General features: G+C 41.3%; 1 protein-coding gene across 3 annotated transcripts in view; it reads left to right on the top strand.

The window, feature by feature from the left end:
- The window catches only part of ptpn18 (protein tyrosine phosphatase non-receptor type 18), a 101,128-nt gene that overhangs the window by 66,969 nt on the left and 10,011 nt on the right, over positions 1 to 24,148 (top strand). For 2 of the 3 annotated variants that reach the window (XR_013130578.1, XR_013130579.1), the window contains 10 exons: positions 13,781 to 13,843; positions 14,612 to 14,754; positions 15,197 to 15,263; positions 15,523 to 15,600; positions 15,883 to 15,972; positions 16,540 to 16,631; positions 18,415 to 18,731; positions 19,748 to 19,773; positions 20,383 to 20,410; positions 21,148 to 21,237. Coding sequence is in view for 1 of the 3 variants with exons in the window: in XM_077004077.1 (XP_076860192.1) it covers positions 13,781 to 13,843; positions 14,612 to 14,754; positions 15,197 to 15,263; positions 15,523 to 15,600; positions 15,883 to 15,972; positions 16,540 to 16,631; positions 18,415 to 18,731; positions 19,748 to 19,773; positions 20,383 to 20,410; positions 21,148 to 21,237; positions 23,152 to 23,225 (1,068 nt within the window). In the remaining 2 variants the exon portion in view is untranslated. Of the gene's footprint in view, positions 1 to 13,780; positions 13,844 to 14,611; positions 14,755 to 15,196; positions 15,264 to 15,522; positions 15,601 to 15,882; positions 15,973 to 16,539; positions 16,632 to 18,414; positions 18,732 to 19,747; positions 19,774 to 20,382; positions 20,411 to 21,147; positions 21,238 to 23,151; positions 23,449 to 24,148 lie in introns of those variants that run through there. The other variant, XM_077004077.1, reaches the window with a different exon arrangement.

Genomic DNA, 24,148 nt, shown 5'->3' with positions numbered 1-24,148 from the left:
TTTAGTTCTGTGATTTGAATCATTTTGCCAATACACATTATTTTGATCCTTTTGGGCCTTTAGTGCCCCAATTGAAAATTTTTTTGCACATTGATTTATTTGTGCATTTTTTCCACTCAAACAGCTTCTTTTGGGTCTAAAGGACCTATTGGGTCTATTGCCTATTGAAGCCAAGTGGCCTATTCGTGTGTGAACCCGCCAATTGCCGCTTGTTATTAGGGTTCACACACACAGTGTGGGAAACCTATTGTAATTGCTGAAGTTTTTCTTATTATTATTTTTCCCCCTGTAAAACGCATACTGCAGCCTAGACAGTAAGGCCCAGAAAGACCAAACTTGGCAACAAGGTGCAGCAGGTGTGCAATGAGAGAAATAGAGACAGGGACCCACATTGGCCTGATGGTGGCGCTATAGCGCAGCATTTTGCGTTTTGGTCCATATCTCCCACAACGTAGGGCCTAGAAACAAAATTCCACTTCTGTTGGATTCCTTGGGTCAAGGCAAATAAAAAATAAATTTGAACTATTAAGCTCCGCCTACTTAGATTTTTTGCTAATTTGCATAATATGCAAAACCTACTTTTTTGTACTAGTCCCTGGTTTTTCATCGGATCACCACAACCTTGGTGTCAAAATATTCAGGAGAATCTCATTATCAAAGTTGCTTAAAAACATTTTGAGATTTGCATACAGTCTGGTTGTCACATGTCAATCAATAGCTCCAAGGCGTGGCCAAATTTACTTAAACAGCCATATCTCAGCAACACTTTGATGGATCTTCATAAAATTTTAACAGTTGTTAGGGCACATGACTCCGAGGTTATAGGTCAAAGCTGGCCACGATTGTCCACTAGGGGGCGCTATAACATGGGAAAAACTGTATCTCAGAAACCATTAGTCACATCAAGCCAAAACTTTACAGGCATCATCAGGGGCCCAAGTGATATCAAGACACACAATGATGACATCATCACTCAAAAAACATGGCCGCCATGAGCCAATTAATTTTTATTTGAATTAATTGGCCATTTGACAGACTTACCATTGGCCAAACAACATGAAACCTTACCACTGTGCATATCTCAGGACTATGTGTCATGCTGTGCAGTTTTAAAACATTTGGCCACAAGGTGGCGCTATTTGTGAAAATCATGCATAACTCCTCCAAATTTTCACTTAGGAACATGCAACTTGCTTCTTTTTATTCCTTGCCGTAGACCTGACAACTTTGCAATTGCAAGTCCTAAAAAAAAATGCATACTTTTGTCACATTCATCTATTGTTTGAAAATAGCTATTTACAAACTAGTCATAGGAATTTGATCCAATTATGGAAAAATTGCTATGAGCATAATCAGTAGACTCTGTAGGTAAAAACTGATTTAAAAAATGTTGGATTTTTATTTATCTGATTGGTCCATGTTCCCATTATATCATTGTGGCCATGCCATATATGACCTATATTGCTATAACTCATAAACCATGTATGCAATCAACTCCCAATTTGAAAGGCTTTTATATCCTGAAGTCCTTGTGAGGTATGCCAAGTTTGGTTCAAATTGGCCTGTCGGGGGCGCTACAGTACCCAAAAACCTAAGAAAACATAAAAACTCATGCTGCAATCTTGTTATGCAGAATACAGACAAGTAATTGGTCTTGTATGATCCAGATCAATAAGTTCTATAACATTGCAATTGCATCTTATAACAAAAAGTGCACTGCCTGACCAGAAATGAACCTTTTAATTCACCAAAATGTCATTGCATTACTGATATTAATGAGATATCAGTATGATAGTACTTGGGCTCCATCTAGTGGCCAAACACCGAAACTGACTGAAAACTATTGCTCACATGAAACACCACACAAACACACACAAAGCTGATCTCAGCATGTGATTTAGTTCTGTGATCTGAATCATTTTGCCAATACACATTATTTTGATCCTTTTCGGCCTTTAGTGCCTCAACTGAATCTTTTTTTTTTACATAAAGTACACAGCCTGACCAGAAACGAACCTTTTAATTCACCAAAATATCCTATTTCATTACTGACATTAATGAGATATCAGTATGGTAGTACTTGGCCTCCATCTAGTGGCCATATTCTGACTGAAAACTATTGCTCACATGAAATACCACACAAACACACACAAAGCTGATCTCAGCATGTGATTTAGTTCTGTGATCTGAATTATTTTGCCAATGCACATTATTTTGATCCTTTTAGCCCTTTAGTGCCCCAATTGAACCTTTTTTTGCACATTGATTTATTTGTGCATTTTTTCCACTCAAACAGCTTCTTTTTCACATTTAGGGTCTAAAGGACCTTTGCCTTTGCCTATTGAGGCCAAGAGGCCTATTCGTGTGTGAACCCGCCAATTGCCGCTTGCGGCTATATTTATTATTATTATTTTTCCCCCTGTAAAACGCATACTGCAGCCTAGACCGTAAGGCCCAGAAAGACCAAACTTGCCAGCAAGGTGCAGCAGGTGTGCAATGAGAGAAATAGAGACAGGGACCCACATTGGCCTGATGGTGGCGCTATAGCGCACCATTTTGCGTTTTGGTCCATATCTCCCAAACCGTAGGGCCTAGAAACAAAATTCCACTTCTGATGGATTCCTTGGCTCAAGCCAAACAAAAAAGCCTCAAGAACCATTAAGCTCCGCCTACTTAGATTTTTTGCTAATTTGCATAATATGCAAAACCTACTTTTTTGTACTAGTCCCTGGTTTTTCATCCGATCACCACAACCTTGGTGTCAAAAGATTCAGAAGAATCTCCTTATCAAAGTTGCTTAAAAACATTTTGAGATTTGCATACAGTCTGGTTGTCACATGTCAATCAATAGCTCCAAGGCGTGGCCAAATTTACTTAAACAGCCATATCTCAGCAACGCTTTGACCGATCTTCATAAAATTTTAACAGTTGTTAGGGCACATGACTCCGAGGTCATAGGTCAAAGCTGGCCACGATTGTCCAATAGGGGGCGCTATAACATGGGAAAAACTGTATCTCAGAAACCATTAGTCACATCAAGCCAAAACTTTACAGGCATCATCAGGGGCCCAAGTGATATCAAGACACACAATGATGACATCATCACTCAAAAAACATGGCCGCCATGAGCCAATTAATTTTTATTTGAATTAATTGGCCATTTGACAGACTTACCATTGGCCAAACAACATGAAACCTCACCACTGTGCATATCTCAGGACTATGTGTCATGCTGTGCAGTTTTGAAACATTTGGCCACTAGGTGGCGCTATTTGTGAAAATCATGCATAACTCCTCCAAATTTTCACTTAGGAACATGCAACTTGTTTCTTTTTATTCCTTGCAGTAGACCTGACAACTTTGCAATTACAAGTCCTGTTAAAAAATGCATACTTTTGTCACATTCATCAATTGTTTGAAAATAGCTATTTACAAACTAGTCATAGGAATTTGATCCAATTATGGAAAAATTGCTATGAGCATAATCAGTAGACTCTGTAGGTAAAAACTGAGTAAAAAAATGTTGGATTTTTATTTTTCTGATTGGTCCATTTTCCCATTATATCATTGTGGCCATGCCATAAATGACCTTTATTGCTATAACTCATAAACCATGTAAGTGATCAACTCCCAATTTGAAAGGCTTTTATATCCTGAAGTCCTTGTGAGGTTGGCCAAGTTTGGTTTAAATTGGCCTGTCGGGGGCGCTACAGTACCCAAAAACCTAAGAAAACATAAAAACTCATGCTGCAATCTTGTTATGCAGAATACAGACAAGTAATTGGTCTTGTATGATCCAGATCAATAAGTTATATAACATTGCAATTGCATCTTATAACAAAAAGTGCACTGCCTAACCAGAAATGAACCTTTTAATTCACCAACATGTCATATTGCATTACTGAGATTAATGAGATATCAGTATGATAGTACATGGGCTCCATCTAGTGGCCAAACACCAGAACTGACTGAAAACTATTTCTCACATGAAACACCACACAAACACACATAAAGCTGATCTCAGCATGTGATTTAGTTCTGTGATCTGAATAATTTTGCCAATACATATTATTTTGATCCTTTTGGGCCTTTAGTGCCCCAATTGAACCTTTTTTTGCACATTGATTTATTTGTGCATTTTTTCCACTCAAACAGCTTCTTTTCACATTTTGGGGTCTAAAGGACCTTTTGGGCCTCTGCCTATTGAGGCCAAGAGGCCTATTCGTGTGTGAACCCGCCAATTGCCGCTTGCGGCTATATTTATTATTATTTTTCCCCCTGTAAAACGCATACTGCAGCCTAAACCGTAAGGCCCAGAAAGACCAAACTTGGCACCAAGGTGCAGCAGGTGTGCAATGAGAGAAATAGAGACAGGGACCCACATTGGCCTGATGGTGGCGCTATAGCGCACCATTTTGCGTTTTGGTCCATATCTCCCAAACCGTAGGGCCTAGAAACAAAATTCCACTTCTGATGGATTCCTTGGCTCAAGCCAAACAAAAAAGCCTCAAGAACCATTAAGCTCCGCCTACTTAGATTTTTTGCTAATTTGCACAATATGCAAAACCTACTTTTTTATACTAGTCCCTGGTTTTTTATCGGATCACCACATCCTTGGTGTCAAAATATTCAGGAGAATCTCATTATCAAAGTTGCTTAAAAACATTTTGAGATTTGCATACAGTCTGGTTGTCACATGTCAATCAATAGCTCCAAGGCGTGGCCAAATTTACTTAAACAGCCATATCTCAGCAACGCTTTGACCGATCTTCATAAAATTTTAACCGTTGTTAGGGCACATGACTACGAGGTCATACGTCAAAGCTGGCCACGATTGTCCACTAGGGGGCGCTATAACATGGGAAAAACTGTATCTCAGAAACCATTAGTCACATCAAGCCAAAACTTTACAGGCATCATCAGGGGCCCAAGTGATATCAAGAGACACAATGATGACATCATCACTCAAAAAACATGGCCGCCATGAGCCAATTAATTTTTATTTGAATTAATTGGCCATTTGACAGACTTACCATTGGCCAAACAACATGAAACCTCACCACTGTGCATATCCCAGGACTATGTGTCATGCTGTGCAGTTTTAAAACATTTGGCCACTAGGTGGCGCTATTTGTGAAAATCATGCATAACTCCTCCAAATTTTCACTTAGGAACATGCAACTTGTTTCTTTTTATTCCTTGCAGTAGACCTGACAACTTTGCAATTACAAGTCCTATTAAAAAATGCATACTTTTGTCACATTCATCTATTGTTTGAAAATAGCTATTTACAAACTAGTCATAGGAATTTGATCCAATTATGGAAAAATTGCTATGAGCATAATCAGTAGACTCTGTAGGTAAAAACTGATTAAAAAAATGTTGGATTTTTATTTATCTGATTGGTCCATTTTCCCATTATATCATTGTGGCCATGCCATATATGACCTATATTGCTATAACTCATTAACCATGTATGCAATCAACTCCCAATTTGAAAGGCTTTTATATCCTGAAGTCCTTGTGAGGTATGCCAAGTTTGGTTCAAATTGGCCTGTCGGGGGCGCTACAGTACCCAAAAACCTAAGAAAACATAAAAACTCATGCTGCAATCTTGTTATGCAGAATACAGACAAGTAATTGGTCTTGTATGATCCAGATCAATAAGTTCTATAACATTGCAATTGCATCTTATAACAAAAAGTGCACTGCCTGACCAGAAATGAACCTTTTAATTCACCAAAATGTCATATTGCATTACTGAGATTAATGAGATATCAGTATGGTGGTACTTGGGCTCCATCTAGTGGCCAAACATCGGAACGGACTGAAAACTATTGCTCACATGAAACACCACACAAACACACACAAAGCTGATCTCAGCATGTGATTTAGTTCTGTGATCTGACTCAATTTCCCAATACACATTATTTTGATCCTTTTGGGCCTTTAGTGCCCCAATTGAACCTTTTATTGCACATTGATTTATTTGTGCATTTTTTTCCACTCAAACAGCTTCTTTTCACATTTAGGGTCTAAAGGACCTTTTGGGCCTCTGCCTATTGAGGCCAAGAGGCCTATTCGTGTGTGAACCCGCCAATTGCCGCTCGCGGCTATTTTTTCTTATTATTATTATTCTTTTGCCCATTTTGCTGTCTATAAATGATACTGCAGCCTAAACCGTAAGGCCTAGACACACCAAACTTGCCAAACTTGTTCTCTAGGTCAAAAGGACCACACTCACTTATAGGGACCCACATCGGCCTGATGGTGGCGCTATAGCACACTATGTGACATTTTGGCCCATATCTCCCATACCATAAGTCATAGAAACAAAATTCCACTTCCTATGCATTCCTTGGCTCAATTCAATAGGACATTTCATATACAACTATGAAGCTCCGCCTACTTAGATTTTTTGCTAATTTGCATAATATGCAAAACCTACTTTTGCCTACTACTCCTTGGTTTTTCATCTGATCACCACAATCTTGGTATCAAACTACTCAGAAGAATCTCATTATCAAAACCTATCGCCAACATTGTGACATTTCCATACAGCCTGGCTGTCACATGTCAATCAATAGCTCTGAGGCGTGGCCAAATTTACTTCAGCAGCTATATCTCAACAATGCTTTGACCAATCTTCATGAAAATTTATCAGTTGTTAGGACACATGACTCGGAGGTCACAGGTCAAAGCAGGCCACGATTGTCCAATAGGGGGCGCTATAACATGGGAAAAACTGTTTCTCAGAAACCATTAGTCACATCAAGCCAAAACTTTACAGGCATCATCATGGGGTCAAGTGGTATCAAGACACACAATGATGACCTCATCACTCAAAAAACATGGCCGCCATAAGCCAATTAATTTTAATTTTAATTAATTGGCCATTTGACCTACTTACCATAGGTACATACACATGAAACTGACATGGTATGTTCATGTACACACCCTCTAAGACATACCCATGTTGGAAGGGAATTGCACCACTAGGTGGCGCTATACTAGAAAATCCAGAATTTCTCCTACATATTTTCACTTATCAAGTAATGCTTGCACTCATATGATTGTATGCAGAATTCCTAGCAACTTTGTAATTACATGTGCTTTGCAAAAATGTACCACTTTTTTACTATTATCAAATATATATAACTTGCCATTTTCATACTAGTCCTAGCATTTTAACTCCATCACCTTAAATCACACCTTGTAATACTCAGCAGACTCTGAAATGCTAAGATTAGCGAAAAAATCCTAAGTTTTTGACAAATTAATATTTTTCATATGCATCACAATGCTACCATCATAACACATCAAATTCCCAGTTCAATAACTACGCCATAGTATGTCTGATTGTTATGGAAATTGAAATCCACATTCACATGACCATTGTGGTGCGATGTGCCAATTTTGAGCCAAATCCGTCCACAAACAGCTCTACAGTGAATATTTTCATTTTCCATACAAAGCAGTGGAGGGAGGCATACACAGCTGCTAAGCCACACACGCACGTGCCTTTCTCACACACTCTGCCCCCCCCTCCTCCACTCCCCTCACACTCCCCCTTGCTTCCAACACTTTACAACCCATGGGCCCTACCTCCCCCCCCTCTCTTTCACATGCACTTACAAAAACACAGGCCTCTGTAGCTTTCACACTGCCCTTGCCATACCTACCCATTTCTCTATGAGTAACCCAGATACAAACACACAAACTGACGTTTAGCTTCTGTTTTTGAAAACACACTCTCTCTCTCTCTCTCTCTCACACACACACACACACACACACACACACACACACCTACTTATAGGTTTAACATACACACTGCCCTAGCCATGTATACCCATTACTCTTTGACTAAAACACACACACACACACACACACACACACACACACACACACACACACACACACACTTCTACCTAAATGTATGTATAGTTTGTATGCATATTTATAGTATATGTATAGTATATGTCAGTCATGCCAGCAATGTCAGTCGTATCAGTCATATCAGGCATGCCATGCCAGTCATTTCAGTCCAGTCATATCAGTCATATCAGTCCTGTCAGTCATATAAGTCAAATAATCAATTCATTACAGTCATGCCAGTTATGTCAGTCAAATCAGTCATGTTAGTCCACATTCATACTTTGAATACACGGACAGTCATGTTAGGCATGCAAGGTGTGCAAGGAGTGAATTAACAAAGCATAGTCTCTGGCTCCCTCAATCTCTCTCTGTCGGTAATATACAGGCCCAATTATGTATAGACACATGCAGGCCTTCCTATACTGTTCACATAGATGCAGCCCTAGCCAGATGTGCTATTTCTGTGTCTCATTTTCTGACACAAGCAGATGTCAGTCATGTCAGTCCAGTCATGTCAGACATAAGTCGTGTCAGTCATATCAGTCATGTCATGCCAGTCATGTCACTTATATCAGTCATGTCATTACAGTCATGCTAGTCATGTCACTCATTCCAGTCATGCCAGTTGTCAGTCATATCAGTCATGTTATTTTTGTTCATCATGCCAGTGAAGTCATTCCAGTCATATCAGTTATGTCAGTCATGCCAGTCATGTCAGTCATGTTATGGCAGGCTTTGCAGACTACGTTCATACTTTGAATACACGGACAGTCGTGTTAGGCGTGCAAGGAGTGAATTAACAAAGCATAGTCTCTGGCTCCCTGAATCTCTGTCGGTAATATACAGTCCCAATCATGTATGGACACATGCAGGCCTTCCTATATTGTTCACATAGATGCAGCCCTAGCCAGATGTGCTGTTTCTGTGTCTCCCTTTCTGACACATGCAGATGTCATCACACACTATCTGTAGAGCACACACTGGCCAAACCCAAACAGCTTCTTTTCACTTTTATTTTCCAATATCTTTCACACTGTAGGGCCTAGAAACAAAATTCTACTTCTGTTGCATTCCTTGGATCAAGCCAATATGTACTGCTTAAATCAAAAAACACACAAACACACATACACACAAAGCTAATCACAGCATGTGATTTACTTCTGATCTGAATCATTTTGCCAATTTTTTGGGCTTTTTTGCCTTTTTCGTGTGTGAACCCGCAATTGCCGCTTGCGGCTATATTTAGGGTTCACACACATAGTGTGGGAACCCTATTGTAATTGTTAGGATTTTTCTTTCTTCTTATTATTATTATTCTTTTGCCCATTTTTTGACCTAAAACGCATTGTGCAGCCTAGACCGTAAGGCCTAGAAACACCAAACTTGGCAAATTGATAATGTATGGTCCAAGGACCAGACTCAAGTACAGAGACCCACATTGGCCTGATGGTGGCGCTATAGCACACCATTTTGTCGTTTGGTCCATATCTCCCAATCCGTAAGTCATAGAAACAAAATTCCACTTTTTATGGATTCCTTGGCAAAATTCAATAGGACTATTCATATACAACCATTAAGCTCCGCCTACTTAGATTTTTTGCTAATTTGCATAATATGCAAAACCTATTTTTTTATACTAGTCCCTGGTTTTTTATCTGATCACCACAATCTTGGTGTCAAAATATTCACAAGAATCTCATTGTCAATGAATATCAACAAAACTGTGACATTGGTATACAGTCTGACTGTCACATGTCAATCAATAGCTCTGAGGCGTGGCTAAATTTACTTCAGCAGCTATATCTCAGCAATGCTTTGACCAATCTTCATGAAAATTTATCAGTTGTTAGGGCACATGACTCAGAGGTCACAGGTCAAAGCTGGCCACGATTGTCCAATAGGGGGCGCTATAACATGGGGAAATTTGTTTCTCAGAAACCATTAGTCACATCAAGCCCAAACTTTACAGACGTCATCAGGGGCCCAAGTGGTATCAAGGCACACAATGATGACCTCATCACTCAAAAAACATGGCCGCCATAAGCCAATTAATTTTAATTTTAATTAATTGGCCATTTGACAGACTTACCATAGGTACATACACATGAAACTGACATGGTATGTTCATGTACACACCCTCTAAGACATACTCATGTTAGAAGGGAATTGCACCACTAGGTGGCGCTATACTAGAAAATCCAGAATTTCTCCTACATATTTTCACTTATCAAGAAATGCTTGCACTCATATGATTGTATGCAGAATTCCTAGCAACTTTCTAATTACATGTGCTTTGCAAAAATGTACCACTTTTTCACTATTATCAAATATATATAACTTGTCATTTTCATACTAGTCCTAGCATTTTAACTCCATCACCTTTAAATCACACCTTGTAATACTCAGCAGACTCTGAAATGCTAAGATTAGCAAGAAAATCCTAAGGTTTTCACAAATTAATATTTTTCATATACATCACAATGCTACCATCGTAACACATCAAATTCACAGTTCAATAACTACGCCATAGTATGTCTGATTGTTATGAAAACTGACATCCACATTCACATGACCATTGTGGTGAAGTGTGCCAAGTTTGAGCCAAATCCGCCTGCAAACGGCTCTACAGTGAATATTTTCATTTTCCATACTGACCAGTGCAGGGAGGCATAGACAGCTGCTAAGACACGCACGTTCTTACACACGCTGCCCCCCTCCTCCACTCCCCCATCCTTCTAACACTTTACAACCCTTGGGCTCTCCCTCCCCCTCTCTCTCCTTCACATGCACTCACAAAAACAAAGGCCTCTCTGGCCTATAGGTTTCACATACACACTAATTCTAGCCATTACTATCAATTACCCAGTGACATATACAGATATTTAGCTTCTTTTTTCCACACACCCTCACACAGGACTTCCTATATGCTTCATATATACATTTCTCTAGCCATTTCCAACACACTAACTGATATTTAGCTTCATTTTTCCATCCACACTCTCAACACATGCCCTCTATACATCCTGAAATGACATGAGAGGACAGAGATATGTAATTCACATTTCACACACAACCTCTATATAACTGCATGCTTTACTTATCATCAAAGTCTTGTTAGATACACATTCCTAGTGGCCTCCCTACTATGGGCACAACAGTGAGAACATGTCAGAGTAGGGATGAGAACATCATGAACAGGCAAAGATAAGAATATTTGTGTTATTTTATTGTATAGTAAGCCATCACTCTTTGGTTTGTTTGAGATTCACATGTGACAGATTTTGTCAGCTAAATGAAAAGGGTTAAATAGTGGGGTTTACATGTGGGGCATTAACAAGAGCTCTCCTGCTGCTATGTTCACAACTTCTGACAAATTCAGCCAAAGGTATATTTATTTGACTAGGCCCCTGGATCAGTGTGTCAGTGCTTTTAACCTAATCTCAGCATTTGATTTAGTTGTATGGTCTGAATCATTTTGCTAATATCTTCCACACTGTATGGCCTAGAAACAAAATTCTACTTCAGCTGTATTCCTTTGCTCAAGCCAACCAAAAAAGCCTCAAGAAGCCCTTACTGCATACATGAAAAAACACACAAACACACACATACAAAGCTAATCACAGCACTGATTAACTTCTATGATCTGAATCATTTTGCCATTACATTTTGTTTTGATCTTTTGGGCCTTTATTGCCCCAGTTGAATAATTTTTTGCAAATTACTTTATCTGTCCATTTTTTGGACTGAAGTAGCTTCATATCACTTGTTGGTCTAAAAGACCCTTTGGGCTTTTGTGCCTTTTTTTGTGTGAACCCGCCAATCGCCGCTTGCGGCTATATTTTAAGTTTAAATTATTTAATATCTGATAAACTCAACCTGGGTCAGTGTCTGATCAACAACTGTTGTAAACGTCCGTTGTACTGCCAAGTTAGAATATAACCAGATACTGCAGAAAGAGAGGATTTATTTCTGACATGACCCTCACAATAGAGATTTCTATTTTAAGGCTTTCACACCGAGTCTGGTTTTAACATATGAAAAACAGGCACGTAAAATTTTGAAAATGAACGCATGTAAATTAATGGCATCTTTCACATCCAGTGAAAGCAAGGACCTTAAAAATCTATGGATTTACACTTTCACTAGTGACCGTAGCGCGCGACTCGGCACAGTTCTTTTGTATTACGTTAACAAATACGAGCCTCTTGTAATTCCAGGACGAAACACGAGAGAACGTGAAGACGTTAAGACTGGGCGTTTTGAAAATAAACAACCATTAAATAATTTAATAAAAAGCGAATTATTTTGAGTATATGTATAAATATTTAACTTAATTAAGTTTAAGGTGCTGGGAAATATTGAAACGGACCTTTAAAGTTACGTACAAGTGCTTTAATTCCACCTTATAAAGGTGTATGAACCCTGCAAACATGACTTTGTTCATTGCGCTGAGGCGCGACGCGCGCAAAGTTACAAAATTCGAGACGTGCACGACCTCGCGAATCGACAGCGCGCGAGACCCGCGCTCACCGGCGGAGCCACCGCGATTACGTCATTTTCGCCGCTGATTTTAGTTAAGCTTTTTTTTTTGTTAAAAAATTTGTTAAGTCTAATGCACTTTCTGCCATTCTCACTGCTGTGTGCTTAGTAGCTGAACCGGAGCGGAGTTGCGCATGCGCGGGTCAGTTTCTCCGCTGGCTTGCTTTTTACCGGTAATAAGCAAACGCACACGGTATGATAACCGTGCATTTTAATACCGTGGTATACCGTGAAACCGGTTACCGCTGCAACCCTAGTGATGAGTGTTGTGTGTGGCGATGGTGATGAGTGTTGTGTGTGGCGATGGTGATGAGTGTTGTGTGTGGCGATGGTAAAGAGTGTTGTGTGTGGCGAGGGTGATGAGTGTTGTGTGTGGCGAGGGTGATGAGTGTTTTGTGTGGCGAGGGTGATGAATGTTGTGTGTGGCGAGGGTGATGAGTGTTGTGTGTGGCGATGGTGATGAGTGTTGTGTGTGTCGAGGGTGATGAGTGTTGTGTGTGGCGATGGTGATGAGTGTTGAGTGTGGCAAGGGTGATGAGTGTTGTGTGTGGTGAGGGTGATGAGTGTTGAGTGTGGCGATGGTGATGAGTGTTGTGTGTGGCGAGGGTGATGAGTGTTGTGTGTGGCGAGGGTGATGAGTGTTTTGTGTGGCGAGGGTGATGAGTGTTTTGTGTGGCGAGGGTGATGAGTGTTTTGTGTGGCGAGGGTGATGAGTGTTGTGTGTGGCGAGGGTGATGAGTGTTGTGTGTGGCGAGGGTGATGAGTGTTGTGTGTGACGAGGGTGATGAGTGTTGTGTGTGACGAGGGTGATGAGTGTTTTGTGTGGCGAGGGTGATGAGTGTTTTGTGTGGCGAGGGTGATGAGTGTTTTGTGTGGCGAGGGTGATGAGTGTTGAGTGTGGCGAGGGTGATGAGTGTTGTGTGTGGCGATGGTGATGAGTGTTGTGTGTGGCGATGGTGATGAGTGTTGAGTGTGGTGAGGGTGATGAGTGTTGAGTGTGGCGATGGTGATGAGTGTTGTGTGTGACGAGGGTGATGAGTGTTTTGTGTGGCGAGGGTGATGAGTGTTGTGTGTGACGAGGGTGATGAGTGTTTTGTGTGACGAGGGTGATGAGTGTTGTGTGTGACGAGGGTGATGAGTGTTTTGTGTGGCGATGGCGATGAGTGTTATGTGTGGCGATGGTGATGAGTGTTGTGTGTGGCGAGGGTGATGAGTGTTGTGTGTGGCGATGGTGATGAGTGTTGTGTGTGGCGAGGATGATGAGTGTTGTGTGTGGTGAGGGTGATGAGTGTTACTCTATCTGTACTGAGACTGGAGAGAAACACTGTTGCTGAAATTCCTGTGTGTGCTGTCATTGTTCTGACAGGTCGAAGAGTCATTTCCAAACGAGGAAGTGATACTCCGAACGCTGGCAGTGAAATACTGTGATGTACGTTTACAGCACTGTTCCCTCTGTGCAACCTCCCCTGGTCTGTAGAACACTGTTTCTGTAAAATATACCATGTGTCATGGTCCAGCCCCCAACCCCTCCCCCTGGGCAGGTGTGTGTGTTTATGTTTGTCTGTATATGAGCGTTTCCATGAGTATCTTGGTGTGTGTGTGTGTGTGTGTGTGTGTGTGTGTGTGTGTGTGTGTGTGTGTGTGTGTGTGCGTATGTGTGAGAGAGAGAGAGAGAGTGTGTGTGTGTGTGTGTGTGTGTGTGTGTGTGTGTGTGTGTGTGTGTGTGTGTGTGTGTGAGAGAGAGAGAGAGAGTGTGTGTGTGTGTGTGTGTGTGTGTGTGTGTGTGTGTGTGTGTGTGTGTGTGTGTGTGTGTGTGTGTGTGTGTGTGTGTGTGTGTGTTCGTGCATTTGTTCATTTGTGTCATTCCTTGGTCTCCTTGGTGTGCTTTATACGCTGCACTTGTGTCATGTTACTGTGAGTGTATATAGTGTGTGTAGATATGTGTTCATTGTTTGTGTTTGTTCGAGACTCACGTGTGTAGTGTTCGTTCATGCTACATGCTAATAAAAATAAACGTGTCTTCTTTTAACTTCTCTCTCCTCGGTTTCCTGTCTCTCACTCGCTCATGTAACAGAATAATGTTTGTAGAAACACATGAAGCAAAACTCTGTAACAATTAATGAAGCCAGAAAAAAATGTTTTTTAAATTCTATACTGACATCAATATATAAAATCCAGAACTTTCTTCTGTGTGCAGGAAACTCATACGGTGTCCCAGTTCCAGTATACAGCCTGGCCAGATCACGGAATTCCAAACATGCCGGATGGCATTCTGGGAATGATGGAACAGGCTCATATCAGACAGAGCCACAACACAACACCTATGCTTATCCACTGCAGGTCTTTCTCTCTCTCTCTCTCTCTCTCTCTCTCACACACACATACACACACACACACACACGCATGCATGCAAGTCAACAGCTTTGTAAGTCACACACTTTGAAACTGCCCGTCCTTTTGACAAATGACCCATCTGCCCATGAATATTCATCAGGGTGAGAGGCGGCGGTGGGTGGTGGACTCCGCCCACACCTCGCCTGCTCCATGCATTTCAATCCCACCATCTGAACAAGGCGAGACATGTTAAATATTCAGCACCTGATGGGGCACTGCAATAGCCAGTTAACTCACAGAGTCCTGTACTAATTCCCTCATTACTAATGCACTGTGCAGCAGTACAGGGTCTGTGTCCCACAGCGGGGCCCTCAGGGGCCACGTGTGATCTGAGACTCGGGCTGGCGGCGTTGAGTGATTGCTGTGTATTGACTCACTGCTTTTGCAGTGCCGGATGTGGGAGAACTGGAGTGATCTGTGCCATCGACTACGTTAGTGATCTACTAGATACAAAGGTAAGGATGCTTCTTTAAAACACTGCTGGTGTGTACCAGTGTGCGTTCTGTTAAATGTTACATATCTTCTTCCCAGTAGACTTCAGAGAGTTGCAGTCTGTGCTTTTGGAAACAAAACTGAAGGATGTAGAAATGGCTGAACACTTCACAATGTGTTTTTATAAAATGATGGATTACATTTAATGAGAAATAAACATTTCAGTAGTGACTGATATTGAAATGTTACATCTTTATAAGTTTGCATATTACTATGTAACAGAAAATCGAAGAGGATTTCAGCATTATGGATATAGTGTTGGAACTGAGGAGACAACGGCCATCAGCTGTACAAACTAAAGTACGGTTCTTATGTACAGTTCTTATTCACAGTTCTTATTTGAGTCATCTGTGTTTTGATGAACATTCAAAGGAATGATAATCATGTAAATCATAGCCATGGTCAATTTTGTAGATTTTGATTAATTCAAAGATGTTACTTCAATCTTCAGTTTCTCCCTAGATTAGAGTGAATGTAATCTGTGCCCTGTGTGTGTGTGTGTGTGTGTGTGTGTGTGTGTGTGTGTGTGTGTGTGTGTGTGTGTGTGTGTGTGTGTGTGTGTGTGTGTGTTCATCATTTCAGGAGCAGTATGAGTTTTTGTTTCATACTGTGGCACACATGTTTGAGCAGGCTGTGAGAGAACCTTCACAGCCTAACCAAAATCAGACCAAAGTAGGTTTTTAATCACATTGCTCATAAAAAATTCAAGCTACTCCCACATATTCCTAACAGCTGTCATGTAATTACTATCCTTAGCCACCAGATGGCAGACGCTCAAACAGAACTTAGGCGTCCAGTTCTGGTTTAATGTCTGCCCTGCTCTTTCTCTCCTGCTACAAAGGGCCCAGCCACTGACAGCTGACAAGTCAGGTGTGTTAGAATCAGGGAATTGCTGATCTACACATTGCAGGTGTTCAAATTGGGACTGATAACCTCTACAATGAGCACTTTTGTTCTGTCGTTCATGAGAGAGAGAGAGAGAGAGAGAGTGAGGTGTGAATTCAAAGTCTGAATGCAGCTCTGAGAGGCCCTTTCGGGTTGTTATGGCTGCACTTCCCCAAGATCTGCTGCTGCTGGCGTTAAAACACAGAGGAGCGTTACAGGAAACGCTCTCATGCAGGACTTCCTCTATGCAAATGCTGCTATCGCAGCGTCCTGACAAGTGTCTCGTCTGCCACGCCCATCGCCCAGGCTTCAGAGCACGGTTACTTCTGCTGTGTGTGTGTGTGTGTGTTGCAGGTTCCTCCAAGCTTCTATGTCAACGTGGTCCCCCCGAAGCCAGCCCTGAGGTCAGCGTCTGTCAGCGGTGCTAACTTTGACCAAAGAACAAGGTAACAGCACCTGCACACACACACACAGACACACACACACACACAGATAAACAGAAGCTCCTCAGAAGGTTCGGCTGTCTCTGTAGTTCAGGTAACGAAAAACAGGAGATAAACTTCAGACAACAGCAGAACTGTCTGTGTTTGTCTCAAAGACATGTGAGTGTTAGACTGTAGACGCAGTGCTCAGACCTAGTCCTCTGTAGGATGCAAGGGGATTTATTTGCTGTGTATCCCTCTGTAATCTGGTGTAGTGGAGAAATACGCTTCATTATTGACATGGAAAGCTTGCTGTGAATGTTTAATCTGCTGTTTAAGTCCACCTGTTCACTGATCCTTGGCCAAAGAGACCACCCTGCTCACACAGAAATGATGATTATTAATTGGTATGTATTATAAAATAAAACATATGTATAAAATATAAATATAACTACTAAGATATAATATAATAACATCAATATATTGTTCTGTTTGAAACACACTGTGTTTGGATTGTATCACATATCACAAAATGCATTTTGACTGTTCAGTGTATAGCAATTGTGATTGTACCTTTTTATTTCTGTCTGTTTGACCTGGACTTTAGCGTTTTGTCACCACAGTCAGGACTCCAGTCCAACCAGAGCCATATAAACTGCTGTCTAATAGCGAAACATCTATGTTATTGTGTAAATGGTATTATTTTGTGTAACAGGGTGCTGTGTCCAGTTGCATATATACTACTCTGCTGCACTTTGCAATTTTCAAATTAAATTTAAAATTATAATAATAATTTACACTAAAAGTGTCTGAGACTAAAATTGCAGTTTTAACGGCTTAATCTGGGTCTAACTGTTGTGTTTTACATTGGAAAAATGCAACAGTTTATATTATGATAATAAATTATATTAAAGTAATATAATTTTTGATTTTAATCAAAAAATTTTTTGATTTTAATCAAAAATCCCTAAAATGAAGATAAAAGTAATGACCAAACACAAAAGCAGCAACAAATGCAGCAAACAAACTTTCACTTCTTATGGATGCGTGCGCTAGGTGGTTAAAGGACCAGATTTAGATTTTTTTTTCTTTGCAGTGATGTGGAAATGTGCATTCTGAGTTTCTTGGGCAGCTCGGCACACAGTCAACCACATGGGTCACACCACGGCCTTTCATTGCAGCTTTGGTTGCACTAAACTAATCGCAGGGCAAAATCAGGGTCCATACCTTGAGCAGAATCAGAACCCACCTAAAACATGCTCATTTATGGTCAGGCGGCGCCATTGGTGTGTCTGAATAAGGCCAAACTGTATTTTCAGAAGTGTATCCGTATTAGCTGTATAAAATGAATCATTAGAATAGAAACGAAAAATAACCTTTAAACTTATGATCATAGTGGTGCAAATAAGTGGAGACTGTGGTTGGTTAACTGCAGAATGGTTGTGGTTACACTCATGTATTAATAAACACCAGCAGTGGCGGAAGATGCTTGAAAAGACTTATATCTGCTTTTGATTGACCAGAATTGCTAGAACGCGTCATCTGGTGAGTCTAAAATGGGAGCTGTTAGCAGTTTCAATTCCAAACAAACTTGTCAGCTGTCCCCAGCTTGGAAAACATGCAGAGGTTCTGAACATTTTCTCCATGAGTGTACGACGGATGGAAAAATGTTTTTTGCAAAGTCAGTGAAAATAGCATAGCAAGGCAATGTAGCAGCAAGTACGTTTGGTTTCATTTTACTGAATATGTGCAACAAACATACTGCATCATCTTTGTTATCTTCCTCCTCCTCTTCCTCCCTGTGTAGGAAACCTCCCCCACTCCGACCCAGGTCCTCTCATCCTCCTTCCTCCACCAAAATGAACGACACTTACGCGGTTGTCAGCAAGACCAAACCGCCCCCTGCGGCCCTCTCTGTCCATCACTATGACAACGCCGAGCGGAGCAGTCGCACGAGCGTCCCCGAGGCACTGTACAGCACGGTGAAGCCAAAGGTCCGGGCGGTGGGGAGCACGGCGGGAAACACAACTGCGCCCAATGTGCCCGCGTACATCTGCTCGACCCCAGCCAATCAGACGCCGGCGGCAGCGGCAACGGAGTACTGCGGCTACGAAATGCTGCCCGGTGAGAGAAAATATGGCCGTTTAAATCTCACGCAAAAAAAGTTCCTCCTTCTGTTTGTTTGAAAGGGTGCGACTGACAACAATGAGGAGAAGAGAAGTAAGTTATAAATAATCAACTGACAACACTTATTGCTTCTCATGGGTTTATATGTCATTCTAGCACTGTTCGTTTGAGGCCAGATTCCACCATACATAAATGCAATGACGGCAGTTACGGTTATTGCAGTGTTAGTGATTTCACCAACACTGTTTTTGTTGTTGGTGTGGGTAACAGGCTGTGTGTAGAGGCCTGCGTGTAGATGACGAGTGGAAGTGTAGAGTGGTGTGTGTAAAAAGGCCTGTGTGTAGAGGGGGTAGGGCAATAGCACTTTTACACACCTGCTTGAAATGTTTGAGTGGTGTATTCCCCTGTCCCTGTGTTTTACTTCTCTGTTTTGTGTTCCTTCCTGTCATGTGATCGTCAGGGTTTTCAGAGTGACGAGGTTTGATGCCTCATGCCAAGTGAATGAGATTTAATCTCCTATGGAAAGGTGGTCAGCTTTTATATCTAAAAAACAGGGAGCTTTAACAGTTCTAATGAAATCTGGTGGTGTTTTAGTAGAAATTAAACTGGGCTCGTTCAGAGTTCAGAGTTGTGAGAATGCACGTTTTTTTTCTTCTGGATCAAAATCAACCCAAACACCAGGACGTGTCCTCTGGTGTGTGCTGTGGTGCACGCTTTGGAGCGCTCATGACGTTCACACTAATGACGAGCTTGGTGGGGTGGTGGGGCGGGGCTTGGCATGGTGGGGGCGGAGCTTGGCAGGGAACTCTGCAGGTAATGTGGCGCCCTGCTCTGCCACACGCCCCTCTGCTCTTCACGCTGACGCCAGATTCCTGAACATAGTGATTCGAGCCATAAACACGATGAGGTGGCAGTACGGTTCAGCTCGTGTTGATATTAGATGATATGTTTGAGTATGTCCTATTGTACATTCTGCACATTTTCATGTCTTTGTTTATTTATGTTTTGTCTAGCGGAGACCCAGATGAAAAATCCACAGGTAATATTCATTTTTCTACAACATGTTTAAAGCTTCCAATAGGAATTTTAAAAAGCTGTTTTATTCTGCTTAAATGATTTTTGAAAAGTTGCGTAAGACAACCCACCAGTGCAGATGTTTTAAACTGCAGATTTAACCCTTGTCATATACTGGTGATGGTTTTAAAATGGAGTTTTAACCCTTGTCATATACTGGTGATGGTTTTAAAATGGAGTTTTAACCCTTGTCATATACTGGTGATGGTTTTAAACTGCAGATTTAACCCTTGTCATATACTGGTGATGGTTTTAAACTGCAGATTTAACCCTTGTCATATACTGGTGATGGTTTTAAAATGGAGTTTTAACCCTTGTCGTATACTGGAAATGGTTTTAAAATGGAGTTTTAACCCTTGTCATCCCGAGACTGAAGAGTCATCTTGCTGTTTTGTGGCGACCTCGTGTTGCACACTGTGTGACAGTCGGCCTTTACGACCAGAAGTGTGAAGCTGGTTCTTGTATCACTGAATGGTGGATTTGGGAAATGAAGTGTTGTCTTCTCAACAGTTTCAGTGCATTTAATAAATACAGAGAAAAAAAATCTAATTCCAGCCTTTTGTACTTCCTGCAGTTCCACACAGCCGTGCCAAAAGGACCTTGTAAGTACACAATCTTGCATATACACACATAAACGTGTGTGTGTGTGTGTGTGTGTGTGTGCACATGAGTGCATGCATGTGTGTGTGTGTGCATGTGCATGTTTGGGTGTGCACATATGTGCATGCGTGTGTGTACACGTGTGTTCGCATGTGTGTGAGTGTGTGTGTGAGTGTGTGTGTGAGCGTGTGTGTGCGCTTGTGTGTGTGTGCGTGCGTGTGCATGTGCGTGTGTATGCGTGCGTGCGCATGTGCGTGTGTACGCATGTGTGCGTGTGTGTTCGTGCGCTCCTGTGTGAGTGTGTGTGCGAGTGTGTGCATGCATGCATGCGTGCGCGTGCGTGTGTGTGTGTGTGTGTGTGTGTGTGTGTGTGTGCGTGCATGTCTGGCTCATGTCAGCCTGGGTTGAATTGCTGCTGGAATCATCCGTGCACTGGGGATCTTATCAACCACACCAGTGTGAAGTGCTGTGAAGATGTAAACAGGAAGTTCTGCTAGATCAGTGCCAGTGTGAGCCTGCAGCTCTGAGTCTCCTCACTCACTCACTCACTCTCCTCACTCACTCACTCACTCACTCATTCACTCACTCACTCACTCACTCTCCTCACTCACTCACTCACTCACTCTCCTCATTCACTCACTCACTCACTCACTCATTCACTCACTCTCCTCTCTTTCTCCAGCATGACCACTTCACTCAGGTTGGGACTGACTTGTTCTCTTTACTGATTCTTCCATAGCTGATAACAGCAGCTCCACAGATGATGACTATGAGTACGTGTCCAACCCTGTCCTCCCCAGCAGCAGCGTGGGCAGTAGTGGCGGTTTGGGTGAGTAAACCTCATGCATCCCCATCAGCTTCACCAGGTCAATGACCCCTCCCACTTCACCAGGTCATTGTCCCCTCCCAATTCACCAGGTCATTGACCCCTCCCAATTCATCAGGTAATTGACCCCTCCCACTTCACCAGGTAATTGACCCCTCCCACTTCACCAGGTAATTGACCCCTGCCACTTCACCATTTCAGTGACCCCTGCCACTTCACCATTTCAGTGACCCCTCCCACTTCACCATGTCAGTGAGCAGCTCGTAGGACAAACATACATTTGTTTACCTCCTTGAGTGGGTGATTACACACATTGAAGTCTTGTCTATTATGTTGAAGTTTTACTACCTCTACAAATATTATATGTATTTAATGTTATATATAATGGGTCATCAGTGCTAGACTTGGCCAGTGTTTCATAAACTACTAACAGCAGAGCACTGCTTCAAGAACTAGTACCGTGTGTGTGTTTGTGTGTGTGTGTGTGTGTGTGTATTTCTTGTTTCTATTCAAAGTATTTCCCATTCCAGTTCTTCTGTCATCGTCATCATCAAATTTATTTATATAGCGCTTTTCACAACACACGTTGTCACAAAGCAGCTTTACAATCGTGTGGGTCCTGATCCCAGATCCCTAGTCCCTTCCTTTATCTTTTGTTGAAAACCATACAACTATATCCAATATATCACTGTTTTATCATAATAGCAATTAAGCCATATTTCATTATTTATTCAGGTATTTATTGTTTTCAGCAAGATTTCATACTACTACACAGCTTTCTCATCAGAGCCTTCTTTCACTTTGTCTTCTTTCACTTCTTTCACTTTGTCTAAAGCAATTTATCGTGATATTAGAAGCCAGAGGTGAACTGGTAAACAGCTCAGCAGTGGGCCACAGTGGGCCACATCAAATATTCTAAAATGAATCACAGTTTGATTTGGAAAATGAAACTGATAAGTCCAACACATTCATGTATTTTTGTCCATCACTGAAATGTAGTGTGTATATATACTGTATATATACATTCATTGCATATACATTGATGTTTATTGTGTATGTCTGTGTTCACTTCGTGCTAATATGTCGTGTTTCATTCGCCCCTTTCTCCATATTTGTTTATATGTAATTGCATTGCTCCAGTTGAGACTTGCGGGAAAAAAACTGGTATGTGAAGGACCTTCTGGTAGTTTACCAGGTGATACTGGACTTGGTAAACTTAACCACTTGACCGTGTTATCCCTGTATTCTACTCTGACATTATTGTAATGTTATTCATTTGTTAAACTATGAATTAGCATGCATCATCTGACTTAGCCTTGTACTAATGAACACTACATTTGTGCCGTGAAGTTTGTCAGTCTTGGCGCCATGGCAAAACATGCATATAGGAAAGACAGACATCTTGGATCTTGGAGTTTTTCAAGAGAACAGTTTCAAACAGTGCTCGTCTGGTTTGTAGTGCTCATGTATTTACTCCTGGATATGGAAAGCCAAAGCATTCAAACTCAAATATTCCAACCAAAATACCCAGGAGGTGTCACATGGCCTCTGGGAGCCAGTGGCTTATGGGCGGAGCTTAAGTGCTTTGTCGTGATGAGAGGAAGTACTTCCTCCAGAATGTTTGAGAACCACTGGCCTACATCAGCTCCCCTGAATCACAGGTATAATACAGTATTCCAAAGGAAGTTTTAGTTTGTTTTTCTTTCCTTTTGTTGTTATCTAACAGAACAACCTTAGAAATTGGTCCTCGAAATTGTTAATATGTTTCTACATTGCAGAAAATGAGGCTATTGCAGAATGCTTCCTCAAGAGTGATTTGAGAGGCTCAACAGAACTGGTGTATTTGCCTTTACGGGTGTGCCCTATGATTTATCAGCTATATAATTGCTTTTGTCTGTTTGCTTTCTGGACCTTTAGGTTTTAAATGTCGAATCAAGAAGCCAAAAGGACCCAGAGACCCCCCTGCAGAGTGGAACCATCCCGAAAGATAAACCAGAGTCACCCTTTATAATACACATTAAGTGTATTACACAGATATTTACAGTCTGACATTATATTGTGTGTGTGTGTGTGTGTGTGTGTGTGTGTGTGTGTGTGTGTGTGTGTGTGTGTGTGTGTGTGTGTGTGTGTTCTATGGGAGAGTTTATGGCAATGCAATGTACATTCCTAACTTATTGCAACTGTTTGATTTACTATAAACATTTTTAGCTATTGTGCATTTTTGTTTATTTGATTTTGTCATTATTTTTATAATGTGCTGTTGTTGTGATCAACAACATTTACCAGTAGAGGGCACTGTTGAGGTATAGTTGCCTGGACCGTCAGAGCAGAAAGGCAAGCAAATTAGGTCACCTGCATAATGAGCACAGTAGTATAGTTATTTCAAGAGAAAGTAATTTTTTAATCCTTATTTATGTTTCAAAATGTATTGCATTTGTTTATGTAATTGTTAAACTGGTTTGTAATTGAGTACAAAGCTTTGGTTTGACATGGAAGAATCAAGGGAGAAATTGCTTCTGGAATGTTCCCAGCTGTAAAGATTGACCCTGTGACTCTGCTGCTATTATGTTTCAGTCATGCAAATCCCTGAAAATACGAGTTCCAGTCCAAGTCACTACAAATGCGTAGCGCTCCACCGCAGACAGCGGATCAGGTTCTGTGGTTATAATCCTGATCTCAGATCAGTTTCCCAATAAAAAATTTTAATTAATGAATAACCAAGCCAGAGAGAGCTGATAGTAGATCATCTCAAGCTCTCAAATTCTGAAGCACTTGAGACAAATGAGTTTTGGTCACACAGTAATCTGAGACCTTATTTAACACACAATATTTGAAATATTGTTTAATATACTGCCTTGAAGCCTGTATGCAGAGGTTCAGATGTGTATGTAATGCAGTAAGCATGAAATTCTAA

This window comes from Brachyhypopomus gauderio, chromosome 4 (assembly GCF_052324685.1).
Source record: "Brachyhypopomus gauderio isolate BG-103 chromosome 4, BGAUD_0.2, whole genome shotgun sequence".
NCBI lineage: Eukaryota > Metazoa > Chordata > Actinopteri > Gymnotiformes > Hypopomidae > Brachyhypopomus > Brachyhypopomus gauderio.
Note: the sequence above shows the minus strand (reverse complement) of the source record. Positions and strands in the feature narration are given on the sequence as shown.